This window comes from Fukomys damarensis, unplaced genomic scaffold, assembly GCF_012274545.1.
Source record: "Fukomys damarensis isolate Sample0158 unplaced genomic scaffold, DMR_v1.0_HiC HiC_scaffold_25, whole genome shotgun sequence".
NCBI lineage: Eukaryota > Metazoa > Chordata > Mammalia > Rodentia > Bathyergidae > Fukomys > Fukomys damarensis.
Window position 1 is genome coordinate 21776632 of NW_022900937.1, and position 26349 is coordinate 21802980.

General features: G+C 45.2%; 1 protein-coding gene across 1 annotated transcript; it reads left to right on the plus strand.

Moving 5' to 3' along the window:
* The first annotated feature begins 2976 nt into the window (after nt 1-2976).
* Nr2e3 (nuclear receptor subfamily 2 group E member 3) lies at nt 2977-8577 on the plus strand. The gene is made up of 8 exons (XM_010627434.1): nt 2977-3073; nt 3566-3692; nt 3764-3867; nt 3944-4126; nt 4212-4369; nt 5242-5488; nt 5718-5823; nt 8249-8577. The coding sequence occupies exons 1-8, from the start codon at nt 2980-2982 to the stop codon at nt 8379-8381; spliced, it is 1152 nt and encodes a 383-aa protein (XP_010625736.1). The 5' UTR covers nt 2977-2979; the 3' UTR covers nt 8382-8577.
* Nucleotides 8578-26349: the final 17772 nt, after the last annotated feature.

Consider the following 26349-nt stretch of genomic DNA (forward strand, 5'->3'; position numbering starts at 1 on the left):
GCACGATACAAATTATTCTCGTCAATGCTTGCTCCGTGAATTTTTCTAGGTAACATATATGAATTTCACTCAAAAAAAGGGCAAACTTTGGCATAAGTGGGTTAAAAGAAAGAAGAAAAACCTCAAAGCCTCCAGACAAGCTAAATGGAGAATCCAGCTAAGGGCCCTGTGGGGCCTGCTTCTGTCTGGAGTAAGTGAGCACAGCTGCTGTCTGTAAAACAGCATCTGTGTGAGGGAAAGGATGTCCCAGAATGACTCAGTTAAGGACAGAAGTTACCGCTGTGACCCTTCATGCTTGAAAGTGTCATATTTCTCCCTTCCTCTCTCTCTCTCTCCACCCCCCGACATAAAAGCTATCCTATGTGATAAACCCTAACCCCTACTCCAGACAGCAGTCCGCATGCTTGTCTGAGCTCATCAAAGACACAAACGTTCAGGTGTGCAGCAGATTTGGGTGGTGTTGGAACCCCGGCACACCTGGGAGCTCTGGTCTCTCTGCTGACTGCAGAGATCCCCAGGGCCCTGCTGGGCCCCTTTCCCAACCCTGTCTTCCCTTCCTCACTCACCCAGCGCCCTGCAGCTGCGGGAGGGCCTGCGGGAGAAACTAACCTTGGCCCTTAGGTCCCAGCCCCTCACCCTCCCTTCCCTACCCACCTGCCCACGATCCACCACTGAGCCCAGGCCCAGCGCAGGTGCAGCCCAGCCAGGCAGAGATAAAGCTGCTCGGGCCTGCTGCCAGGCACCGACCTGTGCTCCCAGGGCCGAGGGCTTCAGGGCTCGGCTTACACCTGCCTCCACCTCTGCCCTCTCTTCTGCGCCTTCAATTTGAACAAAGTCCGCTCCTAAAATATCTTTATCTCTTTCCTTCCGTGAGGATCGAGCTCTGCTTCTGCTCCCTCTGTGCCTCATGGGGAAGTGGGAGGTCAACTGCAGGGGCTTCTCTGGGAAGTACCTGGGGGTGAGCAGGAGTTTGGGGCTCAAACACAAGTTTGCAGTCGCGGGGCCTGAAGTTCCTCTGCCTCAGCTTCCTTGGCTGCTCTGTGGGGTTACTGTGAGCTTGGAACGAGAAAGCGACAAGTGCCGGGCACTTCTCAGGAGGTCCTGGGCTGATGGGGCCTCCTGCATGACCCCGGCCTTTGTGTGTCCCCCCACCTGCGTCCCTCTGTCTCTGAACAGACTGCAGTGACTCAGACCTCTGCTCAGGCCCAGCTGTTGTCCCACACACAGCCTCGGGGCGTCACTGCACAGGTGAGTCAGGTGGGGCTGTTGGGGTCACACAGGTGTCAGCCTGAGCCTCTGGAGAAGTGGGGGGGCTGGAGGTGTCAGTGAGCCCTCAGCCAGTCCCCGGGGAAGCCCTGTGGTGGTGGCAGTTAGGAGGAGCTGGAGACTCTGTCCTCCAGGGAGGGGGCCAGGTGAGAGCCTCAGCCCTGTGGCCTCCATCTTGTGCGGCCCCAGAAAGCTGATTACCCAGCAAAGCTGGGGGCTGACTTCCCAAATCCGAAATAGTGCTGCTCTGTCACAAGGAGCGTTAACCCCTTTCAGGACCACACCCCACCTATCCCTCCACACCAGGGCCCTGGGGATGCAGCCCCCGGATACACAGGTGCTCTGGGGTCCGTGGAGAGCAGAGCAGGTTAACAGCTTGGAATTGGGGACATCTGTAGCTCTGTCAAAGGGTTACAGACCCTGGGAAAAGGTGCCCCGAAGGGTGTTAGGCTGTTCTCCAGGCACGGGCGGTTTTAAATAGGTAATTTGGACATTGTTTGGGTCTGTTCGGTCTGCCCCTCCATCGTGGAACCAGGCTCTGTTGCTGTGTCCTATGTGAAGCCAGTTTACTGGCTTCTAGACCTAAGGGACTCTGGGTGTGATGGTCTTGTCCGGGGGAGAAGTTATGATCACCTCAGGAATTTCAGCTGGTCCTGGAAGCTGCGGTCTTCTTAAAAATGCAGTATTTTAGTTATGGTTTCCCTGTCTCCTTTCTCCATTTCATTTCTTCTACCTTGCTAGGAGGCACATGCTGTGATTTACCTGGCTCAGTTTCCCTGGTTGCACCTGCAGGCAGGAGGTACTGATATTGTCCCTTGCTCAGGGAATCCTAGCCTTGGACCTAGTGGGGACCTGGATCAGCCCCTGCTTCGAGCTATGCCAGCCCTGGGGCTGTGTCCTCACTGCGACCTCTGTCCTGCAGGCCCAGCCTCCAGGTGGGTGAGAAACTGCCTGCCGGCCCCTCTGCCCCTCACTGGCCTTGTGACACCAGCCGGCCTTGGGCCCTGTGTTGGGCCTGATACCCATGGGTATCGGGGATTGCCAGTCTCTCGCAGGGGCAAGGGTCTTGAATCGCAAATGTCCCCAAGCTATCCTTTATCAAGAGATTGGTCTGGGAGGCTGAGGCAGGAAGATCACCAGTTTGAGCCCAGCCTGAGCAGCTGAGATTGCAGCTCAGTGCCAAGGCCCCAGGCTTCATGCCAGTAACGCAAACACTGAGAGCTTGGGGAGAGAAGCACCAGGGCAGAGGGCCGGAGTGTCCAGGACCTTAGATGTGGGCCAGGCCCTCAGAGATGGCAGTCCCAGGAGGAGTGGGGTTCACAAGCCTCCCTTCAGGACTTGGCACTGAGCGAGAGACAGCAGAGGGACAGGGGACCCTGGCAGCCTGGGAGCTGTGTGGGACCAACCCGCTCCCAGAAGCACCTTGGTGACACTGCAGGTGCAGCCTGCTGATCCCCAAGGAGACAGTAAAGATTAAGAGGATCATAAACTACACCCAGCAGTGCCCTGGGAGAAATCTTCTCAAGCCTGAGCCACTGCTGTGGGGACCTTGGGAAGTTGGGGACACTCCTGAGACCAGACGTCGGGGAAGAGAGAGACAGAAGTGACTGCTAGGGGCAGGGAGAGGGAGAAGCAGAGACAGAAACACACAGAGACGGCGGAGACTGGCTCAGAGGCACCCTGGGACCTTCCAGGGCCTCACAGACAGCACCAATGAGCTCTAAGGTGGCTGCTGCCGTGCCAGGGGCTGTGACTGCCTCCAAAAAGGAGTCTCCAGGAAGGTGGAGCCTGGGGGAGGACCCAGCAGGTATGGCTTTGCCTGGAGATGAGGCTGGACCCTTGGGGAGTACCTTAGCCCTGTGGTTTTGGGGAAAGTGAAGGACCCCAAGTCCCAGAGCTTTGAGGCAGCAGGCAGGGCAGGGCAGGGCAGCTGAGCAATAGGGAAGCAGGGCAGTGAGAAGCCCTCTGAGGGCTGGGCTGTAAAGAGGTCCCAGGGTGATGTGGGGAACGAGTTTATGCGAGCCTGGTGCTATCCACAGGGGCGGAAGAGGACTGAGGAAGTAGAGGCAGGGTGGGGAGGAAGCTGGGGCTAGGGTCCTTAACCGGGACCTGGGGGTGTGGCGCTTCTCCAGATGGCGTGGAAGGCTGTGTCTCAGCCTGTAGTCCCACTCTAGGGAGGCTGAGGCAGGAGGCTCACAACTTGTAGTGAGTTCAAGGCCAGTCTATTTCAGACACACAGGGGAAGGAGGACTGGGTGGGAGGGTCTGTGCGACCCACTCTTCTTCCGGCTCTGCCGCAGCCTCGGGCCCTGCGCCCCAGTGCCGCGTGTGCGGAGACAGCAGCAGCGGGAGGCACTATGGCATCTACGCCTGCAATGGCTGCAGTGGCTTCTTCAAGCGCAGTGTGCGGCGCGGGCTCATGTATAGGTGAGGCCCTGCCAGCTCCCGCCCGGACCGCAGCCTGGCCCGGACTCTGAGGCCGCTCCCTGTCCTTATAGGTGCCAGGTGGGCATGGGGACGTGCCCCGTGGACAAAGCGCATCGCAACCAGTGCCAGGCCTGCCGGCTGAAGAAGTGCTTGCAGGCCGGCATGAACCAGGACGGTGAGCGGGCGTGTGGGGTGGGCGCGGGAGGGCCGCGGTGTGGCCGCTCTGTGTCCTGACCCCTCCGCGTCCCCAGCCGTGCAGAATGAGCGCCAGCCCCGGAGCACGGCCCAGGTCCGGCTGGACAGCACGGGGTCCAACATCGAGCCCAAGCTCCAGGAGGCCACTCCCACCCTGGCAGGGACCATCGCCCGGGGCCACCACTTCCTGGACAGCCTCATAATGGCTGAGACCTGTGCAAAGCTGGAGCCAGAGGACGGTGAGCAGCAGGGGCTGCGCGTCCCCCACCTTCCCGCTGCTTCCTGGAGGGAAGCCACTAAGGCCACACCATCCTCCTCCAGCAGCCGAGGAGGACATTGATGTCACCAGCAATGACCCCGAGTTCTCAGTGTCCCCCTGTGGCCTGGACAGTATCCAGGAGACGTCGGCTCGCCTGCTCTTCATGGCCGTCAAGTGGGCCAAGAACCTGCCGGTGCTGTCCAGCCTGCCCTTCAGGGACCAGGTACTCCAGACGCAAGCTCCCAGGGCTGGGCCAGGCTGGGGTCCATGGCCCCGAGCCAGCAGCACTGGGAGCACATGCACCCTGTACCAGGGAGAGGTGGGGTGTACCCAGCTTAGTCACACACCTGCGGAGCAGGGACGCGGAGGTGCCAGGATTTGGGTTTCCTGGGTCTCCCCTCGTGGACAGAGGCCTAAGCCTGAAAACATTCTGAACAGGGTAGAGGGAACCCCACGTCCCGACTCGGGTCCCTTGGGCGGATGCGGGCTTGTGACTTTGGGGTATGAATGTTATTCCGACCTCTTCACACCTGCATAGGTGTCCTGGGCTTCTAAAGGGCAACAGAGCTCGAGTGACAGACAAGGAAGAGAGCAGCAGGCAGGCTGAGGCTTGGCCAGGCTGTGGCTTGGCCAGGCTGTGTTGGGAGCAAGCAGCTCGGAGGAATCAGGCCACTGGGTGTGGTAGAGCATGATTGTAACTCCAGTACTCTGGGAGGCTGAAGCAGAAGAATCCCAAATTTGAGCTTGGCCTGATAAGTTAGCAAGTTAGACTATGTCTCAAATCAAGGGGATAAAAGGAAGGATGTAGCTCATTGTGAAAGCCCTGGATCCAATCCCTAATATCCCCAAAACACAAGATCTCGTCTTTTACTCACACTTAGCTTGGAAACTCTGGGGCCTGTCTCCAAGGCACTCTGTCCTATATCCCAGGCTCCAGGGTTTCTTCAGTGTCCCAACTGCCCCTCTGGGTGAAACCCACAGATGTCTAGGCAGCAGGGCTGGAGGTGCCCAGGCCCCAGGACCACCCATCCTGCCTGGGGGAGAGACAGAGGCCCAGGCTGCCACCGCTGTGACACCCTCGCCCTCTGAGTGCAGGTGATCCTACTGGAAGAGGCATGGGGCGAGCTCTTCCTTCTCGGGGCCATCCAGTGGTCCCTGCCTCTGGACAGCTGTCCCCTGCTGGCCCCTGCCGAGGCCTCTGTGGCCGGCAGCTCCCAGGGCCGCCTGGCACTGGCCAGCACAGAGCGGCGCATCCTGCAAGAGACCGTGGCCCACTTCCGGGCACTGGCAGTGGACCCCACAGAGTTCGCCTGCATGAAGGCCCTGGTCCTCTTCAAGCCAGGTAGAGTCTCAGCCTGAGTCTCCCAGAGGCAAGAGGGGTAAAGCACAGGAACCGGGGACTCCTTCCACTCACCTGCTCCCTCCACCCGGCGTGTGCAGGCTTCATGCTGGTGGTGGGGAGAGACATGTGGCCTGGCTGCTTTCCCCCAAGGCCCTTCCGGGTGACCATGAAGGACAGGGTGAGCTGGGGACCCTGGGGGGAGGAGCTCACAGGCACAGCCTCTCCTCAGAGACACCGGGCCTGAAGGATCCCGAGCATGTGGAGGCCCTGCAGGACCAGTCCCAGATGATGCTGAACCAGCACAGCAAGGCCCACCACCCCGGCCAGCCCATGAGGTATCTGCCTGCCCCTCTGCCCCTTCCCCATGGCCTCTGCCCTCCTCTCCCGGCTCCTGGATGGGGTCTCTGCTCAAGCAGTGTCTCTCCAATATCTGACTACCAGGCCCCCGGAGGGGACCAGAATATGCATGTGACAAGGCTGCTGTCCTCCAGGGGTGATGGGCAAAGTGAGCACTGGGAGACCAGACTGCCCGGTGGTGGAGAGGCCGTCTGTGCCCGAAGGAGAGCTGATGGGGCAGGGAGTCGAGCAGAATTGGGAGTGGCTTTGTGGAGGTGGAGGCCGACTTGAGAGAAAGGGAAGGGGCTGGCAGAAGATGTTTACAGAGGTGGAGAGGCCAGTGCCATGTCCAGCAGATCCGACGGGAAGGTAGGCTGAGTCAGAAAGACCTCTGGGCCCACCTGCCCAGGACTTGGAGTGCCAGGTAAGGCCATATCCAATGGGGGGCAGGCTTTTGAGGGCAACATCACATGCAGAGCGTGGTGCTGAGTATCAAGTGCCCTCCAGGCCACAGCGGCTGCCACCACCTTGCAGGGGGCTCTGCTGAGTTCTGACCTTCGCAGGGAGTGGAAAGGAGGAGACGGAAGGCAGGGACACTTGGAGCCCACAGGATGGACTTGGCACTTGGGCGGCCGTACGGCCTGTGAGGGAAGACGGGGGGCCGTTCAGGAGCAGAGAAAGGAGGTGAGAGTCCTGACTCAAGGGAGCCAGCTGAGGACAGGGCCAGGGGCGGGGGCATCCCGGAGAGACGCCTGTGGAGGTTGGCAGGTGTTTGGTAGACGATGGCATTCTGGCTGGGACTGCAGGCTGACGGCTGCGGCTGAGGAGGGCAGGATCCAGCGCCCATGCGGCCCCTCACTAGGCGCTCCCAGGAGTGCAGGGAGCTTGGGCCCCTGGGGCTCCAGGCATCTCTTTGGAACCATGCCACCTGGGTCTGGTTCTGACAAAGTGATGGAACAGGGCAGCCTCCAGGCGCCTCTCCCCTAAGGGATCCAAAAGGACTCTTTCCCTTCTGGACCAGTCCAGGGAGACAGGGACCGTGTTCTTTTGCACAAGAGGATCGTGCTGTGTGTGTGTGTGTGTGTGTGTGTGTGTGTGTGCACAGGGAAACAAGTACTAAGACCGGATATCCGAAGCCGGTGGGACCAGCTCCTGGACATGCCCTGGCCTATTGATTCTGGATCAGATTTCAAAATGCTGATTAAGACTTCCGGTATCTCTTTGTGGCAGCTCATTACCTCTCTGGGCAGAAAGGAGAGTGAAGCTGGAGGTTTTGGATTCTCTGGGTCGGCGTATCTCACTTTGCTGAAACTGAAATACCCAAGATGATGTGCAGTTTTCACAGTAACCCAATGTGTACATAGATACTGAGACAAAGTTCCACGAAGAAACACCTACCCTTTATATAATTTACTCTGATGTGTTCATTTTATGTATTCTTCAGTTTTTGTTTGAGATTGGGTCTCACTATATAGTTCAGGCTGGGCTTGACCTCACTATGTGGCCCAGGATGGCCTTGAACTCATGGCAATCCTCTTGCCTCAGCCTCCTGAGTGCTGGGATTGTAGGCATAAACCACCATACACAGCTTTTTTTTTTTTTAAAGTCTTGTTGTGATGCTTTAAATGTAATTTCAGAGCCACTAAAGTGAGCCAGTGCTTGCAGTTTGCAAAAAAGAATTCTCTAGGTCCTCTCAGTTACTTCTTCCTTTCACTCAGAAAGACACAAGCTGGTTGGGCATGATGGTGCACACCTGTAATCCCAGTACTCAGGAGGCTGAGGCAGGAGGACTGCTGTGAGCTGAGGCTGGCCTGGGCTATACAGTTAGTTCAAGGCCAACCTGAACTACATAGCAAGACCCTGTCTCAACTGAAAAGGAAGAGAGCAAGGGGGAAAAAAAAAAAGAACCAAAGAGGGGTTGGCAGGTAAGGGCATTTGACTGGTCGGTGTCACCCACTTGGTACTCAAGAGGAAGGGAGCCCTGAGGTGACAAAGGCAGCTCAGCAGCTGGGCAAGGACTGTGGTCTCCCTGGAGATCCCCAGGGCAGTCAGTGGCCCCGATCAGGCACTGACCCCAGCTGCAGCCTCTGCCCAAGGCAGGCAGTTTTTTCTGGGTATCTCAGCCACCCATACTTCAACATTAGAAGTCATGACCACTCTGTCCTAGGTGTTTCACAGGCAGGAATTTATGCTCTTATTCTTTTGTATAAAGCTAATCATATGATTTGAATACCTGCGGTTACACATATATTTATGTACACAATAAACATAAACCTCTCCGTGTGCAATCTTCACACATACTGTCCACAGGCCACGGACCTTGCTGATGCCCTGGTGCTTTTCCCCTCTGCCCTCCCCTGCCGCACCTTACCTGGCAGGACCTGCCCCAGGGGTAAAATGGATGGTGTCTTCTCTCCTGTCCAGGTTTGGGAAGCTGCTCCTGCTCCTCCCGTCTCTGAGATTCCTGACTTCTGAGCGCATTGAGCGTGTCTTTTTTTGCAAGACCATAGGGAACACCCCCATGGAGAAGCTGCTTTGTGACATGTTCAAAAACTAGGAAGAGCAGATGAAAGGTTTCCAACCATTCTGGGAAGCTAAACACCTGCCTTCATTTGACCCAGCAATTCCACTTCTAGGGTATGTGTTCCTGGCAGAAATGTACCCCAAAAGATGCATGAGGGTTGGGGACATAGCCCAGAGGAACGGCACTTGCCTTCCATGCACAAGGCCCTGGGTTCAACCCCCAGCACCACCACCACAAAATTACAAGAATATTCACAGTGACTTTATTATAGTCCCAAACTCTCTACTGAGAGTAGAATGGATTATAATATATATTATAGAGTATAATCAATAATATGTATTATTTCATAGGCATGCGAGGTCAAAAGCCAGACCCAATTTGCATGTCTGCAAGGTTCTAAAACAGGCTCCAGGAATGAACTGCTAGAAATGTGGTTCCTACTGTGAGGAGGGTAGGCAGGGGCATTGGAGAAGAAGGGCCCAGCAAAGCCTTCGGGGCTAAGAAATGTCCTTTATCTTGAGCTAGGTGGTAGATTCAGAAAGGTGTCTGTATGTATAAGTTCACTGAGCTATGTGCTTACAACTTAGGCACTTTACCTAAAAAAAACCCCACAAGAAATAAAAGAGAAAAGGTTAGGGTAGGAATGGAGAGATAAGGACCTTTCCTCCCAGGAAGAAGGTTCTTAGAGTAAGCTAAGTTAAATGGACAGCTCCTCTCTACCTCTGGACTGGACTTTGAGAAACATTAGAAATGCAGAATAACTGGTTTCCTTTGAACTCATTTTCTTTTAAATGAGCTTTTCCCTGTGCTCTACTTATTCACGTAAGAGCAAGGCAAAGAAAACGTGCTGGACTTCCATTCAGAATCCTCTCCTGGTGACAGGAGCTATTTCTCACAACAAATAAATACTCTCCTGATGTCCTCCTTTTGTATGCAACTTTATTCTTCGACTTCGTGAGACTATAAGCTTGGTTTGTACAGAATTAACTATTTTGGAGGTCCCACTAAGATACAAGATTAAAAGGTAAGACCCTCCCCTTCAAAGGGGAGTTTTTATTTTTCCTCTTGCAATATGTTCTCATTAACTGTGATTCCATTAAGGACTAGAGTTGTGCTCTGTGTTTTTCACTAGGTAGCCTGCTGTCATTTCCTTGGTGATGGGGTAGACTTGGGGAATATACCTCCTAAAGAACACAAGACTCAGTCAACCCATTAAAGAAGGTGACTAGTGCCAGCCAGCACTCCAAAAGTTTCAAGGACAGGTTTCACTGGCATGGGAGGGAATAGAGTGCCTGCTTGGCCTCAGGTCTCTTGCTGGTTTGATTCTCTGGTAGCACAGGAGAGATTCTGGCTCTTGATGCTCTTGGTCTCTTGAGATTGATGGCCTTGGGTGAGCTTCTCCTATTGTTTTTTCTTTTCTCTTGTTTTGAGGCTTATTTTACTAGAGACTAGAGACCCACCTTGAGAAAGTGTTTAGTTCCCGTTGTCTTTCTGTCCTTGGGGTTGCAGCTGGATTGTGGGTGGGGGTAAATTGGCTTTTTCTGAAGGGGGCTGGTACAGCATACATGATTTCATTAATAAAGCAGAAAACTGGTAGCTCCAGAAAAAAAAAAAACAGATATTAAGGGAACCAATAGCCATATCTCTTGCTCCAGGGACCACCTCTCTCTCACACCACAATTTCTCTCTGCAGCATATAGCCAGGCCAACAACCAAGTTCTATTCTCTGATATGCTGAGGGCTGAGAAAGGAAAAACCAATAGTATGAACAACTGGATCACAGGATGGTGAGGAAAAGGATGCAGGAGCCAGTAAGAGCGGATGGTCTGGCGCTGCCCCTGAACTTGAGATCAACTCTAGCAGCCACTGCTGGCACTAGACTGATCAGGCCTAAAGGACTCCTTAGATAAGGGGACAAAAGAAGCAGGAACAGGCAGGGATGCATTTCTCCCCTTGTTATTTTTCGAAACAGGAAATCTCAGCTTTCCCCACCCCTTGGAAAGTATACTTGAAAGCTTAGGACTTCTTTAATCCCAGACTCCAAAAAACCGTTGCCTAGTTTTTGTTTTTGTTTTTGTTTTTGTACTGGGGATCAAACTCAGGACCTTGCACTTTTGAGGCAGGTACAGTGCCACTGAGCTAAATCCCCGGCCCACCATTGCCTAGTCTTTTGCTGCACACATACCCTGAATAACCCTTGGGAAATGGGGAACGGAAGTTACCAGAGAAATACAAATTACAGCACAATGCCTTTAATAAGTCTGTCCCTTTGGAGGGAACATTTATATAAGGAGTAGCTGCAGTTATCAAAACCTCAAGTTTCCATAGTAATTCTACAGAACGCCAGGAGGGGCCTGGACTCTGATGGCAGCAATTCCAAAGATCTTTCTTAAAACAGTTCTAGCTTTCATGGATATAAAAGAGACAAGGTCTCAAATTTTGTTATCCTTCCTTATTATAAAACTAAGATTCCGTTTAACAGTTTATAACTTTGCCCTTTCTTCCTTCTGACTCTTATTGGTATAACTTATAAAAGAGCTCTTATGAATCATCTAAAGATTGCTATGAAACCCACTAGAGAAAGTTCTCACTAGTCTATTTGTATCTATAAGCCTAAAACTATAAAAAAAGAGTATTACAATTCAGCCTGCCCAATGCATCTGAGTGCACTCTGATGAAACTTCATTGTTTCATGTGTTCTGTGTTTTTGTGTTTGCCTGTTTAATGTTTTAATAACCAGTTAAGGATCTGCAGCTGCTTCTTTGGTGGGGGGAGAGAAAAATGATGTGGTCCAGGATCTCCCTTTGAGGCACTGAAAGAATGAGTACGAGGTCCTTGAGTTCTATCCAGTTCCACCCAAACCAGAGTCCAAGTGCAATGAATTCAAGCCCAGGGGAAAATCTTCCTGCAGGACTCAGCGATCCAGCCTTAGTGGAGATGGCATCTCTATCCCAGGACCTCTGTCTTTATCCTCCTTTGTAAATAAAGGTAAGCGCCAGCCACCACAATGCCGTGTATATGCAAACCGGTCATGCAGAAGACAGTTTCCATCGCTTCTCATGGAAAGATGGCGTTCAGAAAAATAAAAAGTTCATCTTTTTTAAATTCTTATTTTAAAATTTTATTAGTCCATGTTTGCAGAAGACAATGATTACACTCATCCTGGGGAGTTGGTACGTGTACCTAACGCCTCTTAATTCATTTACATGCCCTTCCTGTCTTTTTCCTTCCCCACCCTTATGTTCATATTCTGGTTAACCTTTGAACTATCATTTGTTAAGCTTTGGCATAGTATCATTGTCTGAAAGGACTATTAAAATATTGCCCCGTTTTCCGGTTTCCTATCTGTACGAAGCTGGATTTTCTTCATACTGTTCAAGCCCAATCGCATATTGCAGTAGATCAAGGGCAGAGGTAAATCAGAATCGAGGTGTCTGTTAGTAAGCCAGACATTCAAGAGATTTACAAGAATGAGCTATACTCCTTTTCTCTGTTTTTGCTTTAAAGATATAATTGTCTTTCATTACATTATTTATGTTGAGCTATGATGTTTATTAATTTTCAGTGAATTAATGAAACATACTTTTAGGCCAGGTGTGATGGTGCACACCTGTTAAACCCAGCACTCTGGAGGCTGAGGCAGGAGGATCCCCGTGAGTTCAAGACCAGCTGGCTACATAGTGAGTTCCAGGTCAGTCTCAACTACATAGTGAGACCCTGTCTCAAAAAACAAAAAACACAAACAAACAAAAAAGTACTTTAACATTTTTTCAGTCTGTATTTCCAAAGTAATTAAAGGTCTCAGTGTACTGGAGTCTTCCGAGTCATCAGTAATTTTTAAAGTGTGGAAGGGTTAAAAAAAAAAGTAATCAGGTGTGAGAACTGCTACTTTGAACTGAACGTGCTGACTTAGTCACATGAGAAAGCAGTTATGTTTGTTGCATTGCTTTGTTTTTCTATAAGTTGGTCATATTTATCTACATTGTTAGCTTTTTGAAAGCAAAAACCATATATTTTCTCAGAAGATTGCAATTTCCCCCCAAGAATAAATATCCAGTGAAGATTTAGGAAGGGACTGGAGGATTTCCCATTTGCTGACTGTTAGGGGAAGCATTCGTGTTTCCGCTCCAAATTGGTAGACACATCACAACAAAGTAAGAGAGAAATTTAATTCAGGACTTAAAATATTCCAGGTGTGGTGGCGCACGCCTGTAATCCCAGCACTCAGGAGGCAGAGGCAGGAGGATCGCCATGTGTTTGAGCCTGGGCTGCATAGTGAGTTCAAGGCCATCTTGAACCACATAGTGAGACCCTGTCTCAAAAAAAAGGCACTTAAAATACAATGAAGATGAGACATTTTGCCTCCAGCTGAGATAGATTAGCATGAGCAGGCCAATACTGAAAGGGTTTGTTGGCAAGCATCAGAGAACCATCTGAGTAAATAGGGACACTAGGGGGTCAAGATTCTGGAGAGAAACGATGGAGAGTGGTAAATTTATATTTGTGAGATGCTTTTGTTTCCCTGCGGAATTTTTCAGTTTTTATTATAGGTGAGAAGCCAGTATTCTGGGCATGGGGCCACATTTAAGATTCAGAGAGGCCAGCAGAACTCTTAGCAGTCTCAAAGGGTTGTAGAGACAAAAATTGGAGTTTGGAAAAACTAAGAGTTGAGGGACTTGGTTCACTTATATGAAGAAGCTGGAAACTTGGAGATTTCCCCACTTGTGGCAATTTTTCAATTTCTAAGCTGCCCAGAGTAAAGAGCTAAGAAACTTAATTGATCAGAAAAGTAATTTCCCACTGTCTCACAGGGCTGGAGAGAGCACCATCCTATCATGGTGTCCAGTGTGATTCAGGTATTGCTGTGCAGAGACCAAGGCTTTGATAGGTGACTCTTGGGGGACACTCCATGTTTAACCGTGCCAGGGACCCCATTATGGTTTTGGTGCGCTGTGTCTGCATTTCCATTTGTTTCACAAAGTAGTTCAACAACCCTCTGACTTCCTCAAGTGTTCATTCAAAAGTTCAGATTCCTGAGTATTCCTATACTATCAAGATTGTCATTGTCTACATTTTCTCTTGCCAATGTCTAGTTTCCTCGTCATCCGAAAAGACAAGGGGCATGGTTTCAATTTTGTTTAATTTGTTAAGTCTTGTTTGGTGGCCTAACGTTTGGTCTATTTGGGAGGAAGTTCCAAGCTTGGATAAAAATTCTGTAGCTGTTGAGGAAATATTCTTCTGTAAACATCTGTTCACTCCCGTTGATCTGTAGTATAGTTTAACTCTGATGTCTCTTTGCTGATTAACTGTCATCAATGAACACATAGCATTGAGTAATAGTAATAATAATTGGAGCCTATCTCTCTGTTGAGATTTAATGGTGTTTTTTTTAATTTACTTAGTATGTGTGAGCAATGCATAATGATTACGTTCCTTATGTGGAGTTCGTATGTGTACCTACCACATCTTAATTATTTTTGTTTTGTTTTGTTTTTTGTTCTTTTGTCCCCTCCCCTTCTGCTCCTTCCAATTCTTAGTCCCTCTCCCCTTTGCAAAAGCTCAATTTTGGTCATTTTTTCCCTTTCCCTCCACTACTTTCTGCCACCCTCTGTATCTTGTTCCCCTGTTCATTTTGTAAATGATCTCCCTATCTCCTACTTACCTTCCATGTCTGCCTCCCTCCTTCCCTCTCTCCCTCTTTTTCTTCTCTTTACTCTTTCTCTGAGCATTTCTCATATAGGAGAAACAAAATGATTTTTAAGCTTGTGTGTCTGACTTATTTCACTTAGTACTATGGTCTCAAATTGCATCAGTTTACTTACAAATGCCTCAAATTTATCTTTATGGCAGAGTGGTACTCTACTGTGTATAAATACCATATTTTACTTATCCATTCATCTGTTGATGGCTATACATGCTTTTTCCAAGATCTATTATAAATGATGCTGCTGTAAACATGGGTTTTTGTGTGTATCCCTGTAATATGATGATGTCTCAGTTACCTTCTCATTTCTGAGACCGAGTACTCAATGCCCACAAGTTAAAGTAGAAAGGTTTATTTTAGCTCACAGTTTGTAGAGGTTCCAGTCCACAGTCAGCAGAGTGGCATGACGGAGAAAAAATAGTTCATGGCCTGACAAGAGGGAAGCAGCAAGTAGTGAGCCTCCCTTTCCCTTTTTATTCGATCCAGGCTACAAGCCTATTGGTTGGTGCCACGCACACCCTGAATGGGGCTTCTCATTATCTATACCCAGAACTATGCTTAATCAGTGGAGTAATCCAGTTATCACACCTTAACATTATCACACACCCATGATCCAGCCATCTCCCAAAAGTCCCACCTATGAGTGCATGAGGCTTTGGAGAGACATCTAGATAACAAGCCATACCAGTCCTTTTTATACCAGTTTTTGAAAATTAATTTTATTGGTACATTTTAGATATACATAATATTCATCATAGGGAATTTTCACCTGTACATGATATATCTTGACTCTTTTTTTCCCCATTCCTCTCCCCTCCCTTCAACCCCTCTTCACTTTCTTACTTGCAAAAGCTTTGTTTCCATTTTGTCCTTCTGTTCTTTCTTTTCCCTTGCTTTTCCTCTTCCCTCCTGCCTAGTTCCCCTTCCCATTTGAACATCTTCTTCAAATAAATTGGACACACATATTTAAATATTGCGTTGTTTCTCTGGTGTGAGAAACCAAAAGGGTAAATAAGGACCAAAATGTGTGACATAGATATTGTGAAATAGGAAGAAAATATACCTATTTTCTTCAGGGTTTTTTTTTTAATGGAATAGATATTGGATTTTGTCAAAGCTGTGTCTATTGAGATGGTGATGTGCTTTTGTCCATCTGTGTTTGTTTGTTTTGGTACCAGGGATCAAACTCTGGCCTTTGCACTTGCGAGGCAGGTGCCAGAACCACTGAGCTAAGTCCCCTGCACTGTCCGTCTGTTTTTGATGAACTACTTTCATTGATTTGCATATGTTGAACCATTTTTGCATCCCTGGGATAAAGCCTACTTGGTCATGGTATATGATCTTTTTGATGATTTGTTGCATTCTGTTTACCATATCTTTTTAAGGATTTTTGCATCTATGTTCATTAGAGATATTTGGCCTATAGTTCTCTTTTCTGGTTGGATCCTTGTCTGGTTTTTGGATCAGGGTAGTGCTAGCTTTTAGGAATGACTTCGGAAGTATGTCTTCCATTTCAATTTCATTAAAGAATTTGAGGATCATTGGTGTTAGATCTTGCCTAAAGTTCTTATAGGATTCAACAATGAATCCAACAGATCCTGGGCTTTTCTTAGTTGGTAGGTTCTTTGTTACTGCTTCAATTTCATTATCTGTTGTTGGATTATTCAGGGTTTTAAAAACTTCTTGTCCTAGTTTTGATAATTTATAGCAATCTATCATTTCTCCTGAATTATCCAATTTATTTCCATATGTGTTTGTGAAATAGTTGTTAATAAGCCTTTTTATTTTGGCAGGGTCTGTTGTGATTTCATCTTTCATTTCTAGCTGCATTGATTTGTGTCTTTTCTTTTTGGTGTTTTTCTGTTTTCTTTTGAAGAATCAACTCTTCAATTCATTTATTCTTTTTTTTAAAATCTCAACTTCATTGATTTCTGCTCTGATCTCCATAATTTTCTTCCTTGTGCCAGTTTGGGGTTTGAATGAATGTTTTTCTAGGACCTTGAGGTGCATCCTTTGGGTTGGTTATTTGGGCCCACTCCATTTTTGTGATGTGGTATTTACAGCTATAAACTTCCCTCTCAGGAGTGTTCTCATTGTGTCCCATAAGTTTTGGTATGTACAGTAATACAGTATACTTTAGTTTTAGAAATTTATTTTTCCTTGCTTTCTTCTGGAACTCACTATTTAATAGTGTATTGTTTAGTTTCCATACATTTGCATAATTGCTGGGGTTTTCTTGTCATTTCTAGTTGCATTACACTATAATCTAAAAACATGCAAAGTATAAATCCTATGTGCTGCTGAGAATGTATATTCTTTTGTTGAGTGGAACATTCTATAGCTAGATAACTCCGTTTGCTCAAAGATTTTCATTAAACTCTGATATTTGTTAATTTTTTTTGTCTAGTTTATTTGTGATAATGGAGTATTTAGGTCCCCCACCATAATTGTGTTTATTTCATCCTTTATATCAAGTAATACTTGTTTTGTGGAGCTGGGTGCACCATTATTCAGTGCATATATGTTAATAATTGTTATCTCTTCCTGTTGAATCATTCCCCAAATCAATATGTAATACTCTTTGCCTTTTTGGCCTGAAATCTAGTTAGAATATGACAGCCTACACCTGCTTTTTTGGGGATTCTTGTTGCATGGAATATTGTTATCTGTACTTTGTTGGTCTATGAGTTTCTTTTTGCATTAAATGTGTTTCTTATAGACAGCATGACATTTGGGGTTTCGATTCTTGATCTTTTTGGCCAGGCTGTGACTTTAAAAAATAGTTTTATTGAACAAAAATTTGCCTGCCATACAACTTAACAAACTTCAAGTGTAAGTTTCAGTAGAATTTAGCACACTGTGTGTGTACAACTGTGATCAAAATTAAATTTACTTTAAAATTTTGTATTAGTGTATGTTTGCAATACGTAGGAATTTGAATACATACAAAGCGCATCTCAATTTTTTTTGGTCCCTTTCCCTTCCCTCCCTCCAACCCTTCTTCCCCTCTCACTTTACAAAAGCTCTATTTCCACTTTTTTCAGCTGTCTTTTCCCTTTCAGTCCCTTTTACTTCCTTCTCTCCTCCTCCCCCCACCATTTGTTTCCCTTCCCATTTGAACAAATTTTTCCAGCTTGCTAAGCTGTATCCTCCATTTGGCTCTTTGTATACACTGGGTTTCTCACACAAGAGAAACAATGCAATGTTTAAATTTGTGGGTCAAATTTACTTCACCTAAGATTATGGCCTTGAGGTGCATCCATTTACCTAAAAATGTTCCAAGTTTATCCTGATGGCAGAGTAGTGCTCCACTGTATATAAACACCACATTTTCTTATCCATTCACCTCCTAAAGCATCTTCTTCCCTTTATTTTATTGTGTGTGGGGGGTACCAGGGATCAGGCTCTGGATCTTGCGCTTGCAAGGCGGGCGCAGTGCCACTGAGGTGGGGGTGACGTCAACTCTTTCAGGAAGATACCTACAAGGAGAATAGCTGGGTCAAATGGAATTTCTCATTTTGGCGTTTTGAGGAATCTCCATGCTGATTTCCATAGTGGTTGTAGCAGTGTGTATTCCCACCGACAGTGTGGAGAAGGATTCCTTTTTCTCTGCAGCCTCAGCAGCATTTGTTACTGGTTGATTTCTTCATGATAAGCCATTCTTGTGTAAGATGGAACCTGAATGTTACGTTAATTTGCATTTCTCAAATTGCTAATGATGTTGAGCATTTTTCATGTACTTATTGCCATTTGTACTTCTTTATTTGAGAAGTGTCTATTCATTTCAGATGCTCATTTTTGGATTGGTTCTTTAAATTTGGGAATCTATTGGGTTTTTTGTTTTGTTTTGTTTTGTTTTTGTTTTTGTTTTTGGTACCAGGGATCAAACTCAGGACTTTGCACTTGTGAGGCAGGCAGCGGAACCACTGAGCTAAATCCCTGGTCCTTGAGGTGTTTTGTTGTGTCTGGTACTGGGGAGCAAATTCGGGACCTTGAGTTCTTTATATACTCTGAAGAGTAGCTGGCAAAAAAAAAAAAAAAAAAAAATTCCCGTTCTGTAGGTTGTTTCTTTGCTCTGTGCTCTTTGTTTTTTTAATTTTATGTGATCACGTTTGTTGATTCTTTGTAATATTTCCTGTGCAACAGGGGTTTTATTCATAAAGTCTTTGCCTACACTTATGTCTTTCTATCTTCTAGAAGGTTAAATATTACAGTTTTTTGTTTTTTGTGTTTTTTTTTTTGAGACAGGATCTTGCTTTGTAGTGCAGGCTGCCCTTGAACTCACTACTAGGTAGCCCAGGCCAGCCTCAAACTTGCAACAGTCCTCCTGCCCCAGCCTCCTGTGTGCTGTGATTAGAAGTGGGAACCACCACACCTAGCTAAATGTTAGCTTTAATATTTATATGTTTGATCCACTTTGATTTTAGATAGTGCTTAGTGAGATATGGGTCTATGTTCAATCTCTAGCATGTGGATAGGCAGTTTTCCCAGCACCCTTTGATAAAGAGATTCTCTTTCCTCCAGTGGGGAGATGTTTGGCTCCTTTGTCAAAGATAAGATAGCTAAGACCACAATCAAATTTAGATCATTTTTTAGCTATCCCAAAACAAACACTGTACCTACTATTTCTCAATCCCTTCCCCCTAAAACTAGGCAACCACTGAACTACCTTCTTATCTGCATAGATTTTCCAATTCTGGGAATTTAAAAAAATAGATCATGCTCCCAGAAGCAATAAAAATCTTAACATACCCAAAGAAATGGAAATTCTGCAAAGTGACACATACCATATTGAAGGGAAACTAGAAAACTAACAGCACAAACATACTAAAAAATCCTCTTTTTTTCCTATTAAACTTTTTTTTCCTAGTAACATCACATGGGAAACCATATGATGCTCAAGTTTGCATGTCTCATTTACTTCACTTAAAATTATGTCTCAAAGTGCACCTATTTTCCTCCAGATAACTTGAGATCGCCTTTCTATATGACAGAGTAGTGCTCCACTATTTATAAATACTCTATATTCTTCATCTGTTTATCTATTGATAGTGAGATAGGCTATTTCCAAGATTTAGCTGCTATTGCAGTGCTATAAACATGGGTATACATCCGTCAGTGCTGTATAATGTTTTTAACTCTTTTGGAAAAAATACCTAAAAGGGGAATAGCTAGGTAAAATGGAATTGCTATTTTTAGTTTTTTGAGGAATCTCCATAGTGGTTGTATCAGTTTACACTCACCAACAATGAAGAAGAGTTCTTTTCTCCCCACAGCCTTGCCAGCCTTTTGTTATTGGTTGATTTCTTGGTGATAGTCATTCTTCCCAAGGTGAAATGGAGTCTTCATGTTGGTTTAAATTTGCATTTCTGACATAGCCAGCAATGTTAAATGTTTTTTCATGTATTTATTTGGCCAATTGTATTTCTTCATCTGAGAAGTGTCTATATTATTTCAAGTGCACATTTTTTGATTGGGTCTTTAAATTGGGGTTCTAATTTTGGGGGCATTTCTCTATAGATTCTAGATGTTAGTGCTTTGATTCAGAGGTAGCTGGCAAAAAACTTTTCCCATTCTGTTTTTGGTTGTTTTTGTTTTTGTTGTTGTTTTGTTTTGTTTTTGTTTTTGAGACAGGGTCTCACTATGTAGTTGAGACTGACCTTGGAACTCACTATGTAGCCCAGGCTGGTTTTGAACTCACAGTGGTCCTCCTGCCTCAGCCTCCCCAGTGCTGGGATTACAGGCGTGCACAACCACGCCTGGCTTTTTTTCCCATTCTGTAGGTTGTCTCTTCACTCAATCTCTTCCTTTGCTGTTTTTGTTGTTCAGAATTTTTTTTTTTTTTTTAGTTAATGTGATCGCATTTGTTGATTCTTGGATTTGTGTGTGTGCGCGAGTGTAACTGGTGGTGTATTCAGAAAGTGCCTACACCTGCGTGTTTGAGATTTTACCTATTTTGTCTTCCAGCAGATTGTTTCTGTTCTAATCGTGAGATCTTTGATCCATTTTGGTTTTATTTTAGTATAGGGTAAGGGAGGTAGAAGTTCAACCTTCAGCATGTGGGTAGCTAATTTTTCCAGCACCATTCGTTAAAGAAGCTATTTTTCTTTTAGTTAAGGGATTTGACTGCTGGTCAAAGATTGTGTAACTGAGTATGCCTGGGGTTGTTTTGCATCTTCTCTTCTGTTCCATTGATCTGCAAGTTGGTTTTTGTACTTTTTTGTTTTTTTGCCAAAACTATGCTGTTTTTTGGGACTATAGCTTTGTAGTATAACTCAAAGTCCAGGATTGTGATGCCCCCCTGCCTTGCCCTTTCCCTGAATTGCTTTTGTTGTTCTAGGTCTATCCTGGCTCCATATGAGTTTTAGGATTACTATCTCTAGTTCAGTGTAAGAACTGTTACTGGTATTTTGTTTGGGACTGAATTAAATATATGTAACAGTTTTAGAAGTTTGGCCTTTTAACAGTATTGGTTCTGCCTATTCAGGAATAGGGTATAGCTTTCCATTTTCTGATGTCCCCCTTTGACCTCCTTTTAAAGAGTATTATAGTTTTCATGATAGACATCTTTCACTTCCTTTGTTAATTTAATTCTTAAGTATTTCATTTTTCTTGGTGCTATTATGAAAAGTATCATTTTCCTCTCAGTATTTGCTATTGGTGTACAGGAAAATTATTCATTTTTGAGTATTGACTTTTATGTGCTACTACACTACTGAATTTAGGTATTAGTTCCTAGGAATGTTTTGATGGAGTTTTTAGGGTCTTCTTTTACAGGATCATGTCATCTGCAAATGATAATTTAACTTCTTTCCATATCTCTCTCTCTCTCTCTCTCTCTCTCTCTATCTATCTATCTATATATTTGACAGTCTCACTATGCATTTCAGGCTGGCCTTGAACTTAGTATGTAGCCCAGGCTGGCCTTGAACTCAGGGCAATCTTCCTGCCTCAGCCTCCTGAGTGCTGGGATTACAGGCATGTTCTACTATGCCCAGCTGTCCCTTTTTCTCTTCCTCTTGTCCAATTGCTCTAGCTAGGATTTTGAGTGTTATGTTGAACAAAAGTGGTGGTAGTGTACATCCTTGTTTCTGATTCTAGAGAAAAAGTTTTCAGCTTCTCCCTACTAAATATGACATTGGCCATTGGTTTGTCATAGATGCCCTTTATCAGATAAAGACAAAGATCCTCTATTCCTATTTTCTTGAGGGTTTTTTATTTATTTTTGTTTTTTTGGTACGGGGGATTGAACTCAGGTCCTTCTGCTTGCAAGGCAGGCCACCGAACCACTGAACTAAATCCCCAGCCTTTTTTTTTTTTCCTGAGGGTTTTTAAAATCATGAATGGACGCTGAATTTTGTCAAATGCTTTCTGTGCATCTGTTGAGATCATTACATGGTTTTTGTCCTTTCTCTTATGTGGTGAATTACATTTATTGATTTACATACCCTTAGAATGAGTCTACTCGGTCAGGATGTGTGATCTTTTTGAAGATTTGCTGCATTGTTTATCGGTACCATCTTGAGGGTTTTTGCATCATGTTCATTACAGGACTGGTTTGTAATTCTTTCTAGGTGGGTCCTTTTCTGGTTTTTGAATCAGGTGATGCTTTCTTCCAGGAATGACTGGGAGTACTGTTTCCCTCTTGGTTTTGTTAAAGTTAGAAGATTATGGACACTACATTTTCTCTAAAGTTCTTGTAGAAATCAACAGTGAAGTCCATCAGAATCTGGGCTTTTCCTCTTAGTTGAGAGGTGATTTTTTTTTTAACTTAATTTTGCTAATATTGGCTTATTTACAATTTTTGTATCTGCTTGGTTCAGCTTTGGTGGTTTCATACATAGCTAGGAATTCATCCGTTTCTTCTGAGTTTTCCATTTTACTATACTACAGGTTCTCAAAGTAGCTGCCAATAGTCTTTGGGACTCTGGCAGAATCTGTTGAAATTTCACCTTTTCATTTCTAACTATGTGGATTTAGGTCGTGCCTTTTAAAAATGTTTGGCTAAGGACTGTTTTGCTCAGTCTTTCAAAGAATCTATTCTGATTAACTGATTTCTTCAGTTTGTTGATTCCTTGTATTTCCTTGATTCAATAATTTCTGCCCTGACCTTTATCATTTCCTTCCTTATACTAGCTTTGGGTTTGGATTGTTCTTGTTTTTCTAGGATGTTGAGGTGCATCATTAGGTTGAGAGTACTGTTCTTCTAGCGTGTGTATTCACAGCTATAAACTTGCCTCTCTGGACTGCTTTCATTGTGTTCCATGGGGTACCAGTATGTCTTACTGGTATTATTGATTATTCTTTTTTTTCGTACCGGGGATTGAACTCAGGCCCTTGCGCTTACAAGGTAGGCCGCTGAACTGCTGAGCTAAATCCCCGGTCCTTATTGATTGTTCTTAATTTTTTCTTTAATTTCATCTGTGAGCCATTGGTCATTCTAGAGGGTTTTAATTTCCATGTGTTTGCATAGTTCCTGTGGTGTCTTTTGCCATGGATTTCTAGTCTCACTGCACTATGGTCTGATAAAATATATGCATGGAACAGCTTCAGTTCTTTTGTATTTACTTAGGCATGCTCTATGAACTAGTATGTGGTCTATTTTGGAGAAAGTCCATTGTGCTGCTGAGAAGAGTGTGTATTCTGCGGTTGTTGGGTGGATACTACCTGTTAAGTCCATTTGTTTGAAGGTCTGGTTCAGCTCTGATATTTGTTGATTTTTGCCTAGTCGACCTGTCCCTTTGTGACAGTGGGGTACTGAGATCCCCTGTTACAATTATACTGATGTTCATGATTTTTCATATCCATTAGTTTTTATGAAGTTGGATGCACTGCTTTTAGTACATATATATTAATAATTGTTAACTCTTCCTGTTAAACTGTTCCCTTAACCGATAGGTAGTGACCTTCTTTAGCTCTTCTGATCAGTCTTGAATTGAAATCCACTTTATCTGAAGTTAGGATAGCACCTCCTGCTTTTTTCCCTGGTTCCTGACACATGAAATATTGTTTTCCATCCTTGGTTTTTAATCTGTATCTTTTTGGATTAAATGTGTTTCTTGTACTCAGACATACCTCATTTAATGACCTGGTTCCAATCCTGCATTTAGGTTGTTAACTGATTGCTAAATGAGAAATTGTATATAGCATGTACATTACAAGATTAAGAACAAAGAAAGTAGGAGGAAACCCCAACTTGTTAACTTTGCTTTTATTTGGATAACTCTTACAGTATGGTAATGTGTAACAGAACATAAAACTACAGTACTTTGGGAAATAGGAAATGTTCAAATGGGAAGGGGAATAAGGGAGGAGGAAGAAAAGGAAGAAAAAATGGAAACAGCTCTTGTGTTTAAATGAGAGGAAGAGGGGTTGGAGGGTAGGGGGTTGGGGGTTGGGGGAAAAGAATAAAGATATAGCATGTATAGGGTACAAATTCCCTATGATGTATGTGACCATTATGTATTATCTAAAATGTACAATTTTTAAAAAGCCAACAGTATACAATGCAATCAGCAAAAATTACAGTACTGTATGTCTTACTTTTCTCATTGCTGAGACAAAATACCCTTCTGAAAGGGTATTCAAAATACCTGAAGTTAAAAGAAGAAAGGTTTATTTTGGCTCAGTTTTAGAGGTTTCAGTCCATAATGGTGTGGCTCCCAGGCAGGGTGGCACGGCAGAGGGGTGCCCCAGAGCAAGCAGGAGGCATAGGAGATCAGCAGCAGCAGAGACAACTGCAGCACTCCTCTTTTCTTTTTTCTTTTTTTTTTTTTTTTGTACTGGGGATTGAACTCAGGACCTTATGCTTTTGAGGCAGGCGTGGGGCCAATGACCTACATCCCTTATGTTCTGTGCAGGCTATCTGCCCTTTGGGCAGGTAGCTCTCACACCCAGGGTGAGGCACCCTCAATCCCAGGATTCCATGCTTAATCCCAACATCACACACCCTACATCCAGCCACCTCTGAAAAGCCCCGCCTATGACTGCATGATGCTTTGTGGGGGACATCTAGACAGAATCCAAACCTTGTATAAACAAAGATGTACTGTACTGAAAAAAATAGGTCATAAACCCAAGTGGCAGGCCATTCGCCCAAATAGCATGCCTTGATTGTAAGTCCAAACAGTTGTTAAACAGACTAGTTGTTAAACAGGAAAATCTGCTTTGCATATTTTCTCCCACTCTTGGTCCATTCTGTTAGTCTATGCCTTTTACTGGGGCATTGAGACCACTCACACTGAGAGTTATTATTGAGAGGTATTGATTTATTCCTGTCATTGCATTCTTTTCTTATTGCTAATTCCATTTTTCCCCCATTTGGTTCAGCTGTTCATCCTGTCAGATGCATTCATTCTTCTCTGACATACTGGTACTGCTGGCTTGTCTCTTTCTAGCATAGCCTTTACATTTTTTGTAATGCTGGTTTTCCACACACCTTAGGATTCATTTTGTTGTCTTCTCTGATGCTATCTCCAATAATCTGACCATGTGGCTTTAGGTTTCTTCCTCTTTGGTATCCTGTGGGGCAGATGGAGTTTTTGGATGCATTTGTTGCCTTGTCTGCTCATGTTTCTGTCTGTCTGTTTTATGTTTAAGTTTGGGGGTCGCTGATAGGAGACAACTTTGTTTGTAGAACAGAGATGATTTTAATGTCTACTTTTCTTTGTTGCCTTCCGGGTATGGCTTGCGGTAGGCCTTTGCCTGTGTCCCAGGATCCAACCACTCCTGTTTACTTGTGATGGAAGGTGGCAGCAGATTTGCCCCAATTCCCTGGGAATCAGCTGCAGTATTGATAATGACCCCAAGGCAATCCAGATAGTGACATCCCAAGAAAACCAATTAATAGCAACAACTATATCACCTTGGCTATAGTAATAAAGTCAGTATCAACAATTTGTCAAACACTGATAAACTGTAAGGACCAATAATAAGGACACTTAGTCATTGTAAACACTTAAGACAAACCAAACATTGACCTACTATCGACCTACAGTAAATGTCTACCGTTTGGAGCAGTTTTTCTTCTATTAACAGTAGAAGAGTATTCAACAGCGATAGGGTAAATTTAGCTATCTAGAGAGATTCATAAAGTTTAGTCATTCTAGTAAGGTAGAAGGAGAAATGGAGAGTGAAAAAAGTGAAATTTTAAAAATCAATGGGATGTGAAGAGAGAAAGTGAGAGAGGGTTCTATCATATTTCCCCTCAAAATAAGACACAGCTGGGGGAAAAAAGCCAGCCCGAATCAGTCTATCCTTCCCTGCCATTACAGAGTAGCCACTGAGCAAAAGAATCGTAAGGTCTAATATTCTGCATGGCACTGGCTATCCCCATGGTAATAACCAGCTAGGTCTGGTTCTGGTTAGGTCTTACTTTGGGGAAACATAGTACACTGGTACCTCAGTTCATAAATGCTTCTGTTTGGGGACAATTCGGTTTCCAAACAGAAGTGTTTGGCAAAGTTTTGTCTTTATTTGAGAACTCTGCATTGGGTGATGACCACCACTGTGGCCATCTTTCCTGCACAAACACAAATGTAGCCATCTTTTCCAGAATTGTAGAGCAAATTGTTTGTGAACTGAGGTACCCCTGAATCGAGGAGTAAAAGGAAATTATGACAGGAAAGAACAAACAAGAAAAAGAAAAAAGCAAAATAACAAAATGCAGAAAATAAAGATAAGGGAGAGTGAGTTGAAAGGGGAGAAGCAACACAAAAAGAGAAAAAAAAGGTTTAAAAAGAGAGTAGAAAACCCAAGCCCCTGAAAAACCTTTTGAAAGATAAAAGTAATAAAAGTTGAAAAAAAAAATTGTTTTTGAGTGTTTTCTTTCTGGGACCTCCCGTCCTGGAATCCAGCCGGTCAGGCTTTTCTCTGCCTAGCGTTAGGGTCTATGAGTTTTTGTTGTTGTTGTTTTGTTTTTTTGTTTTGTTTGGTACCGGGGATTGAACTCGGGTCCTTGCGCTTACAAGGCAGGCCACCGAACCGCTGAGCTAAATCCCCAGCCCTGGGTCTATGAGTTTTTGAGCTGCCCTCCCTGCACCAGAGGCCCCTCATTCCTGTGGTCACTGTCCAAGCTTGGCCCGTCCTTGCTCATGATGACAGATGGAATTCAACTGTTGGACTTAAGGTTGACACTCGGGGGTCTGGGTGCTCCTTTCTGGAGGGCAGGGCCTGTATCCCACTCTGCACTTACACTTCTCAGGGGGATTGTTCCTGGTCCCTTCACTCTTTGCAGTGGTCTCCCGGCTCTCTCTCACCTGGTCACTTTGGGAGGGTAATCCTGGAGGCTTGGAAGTT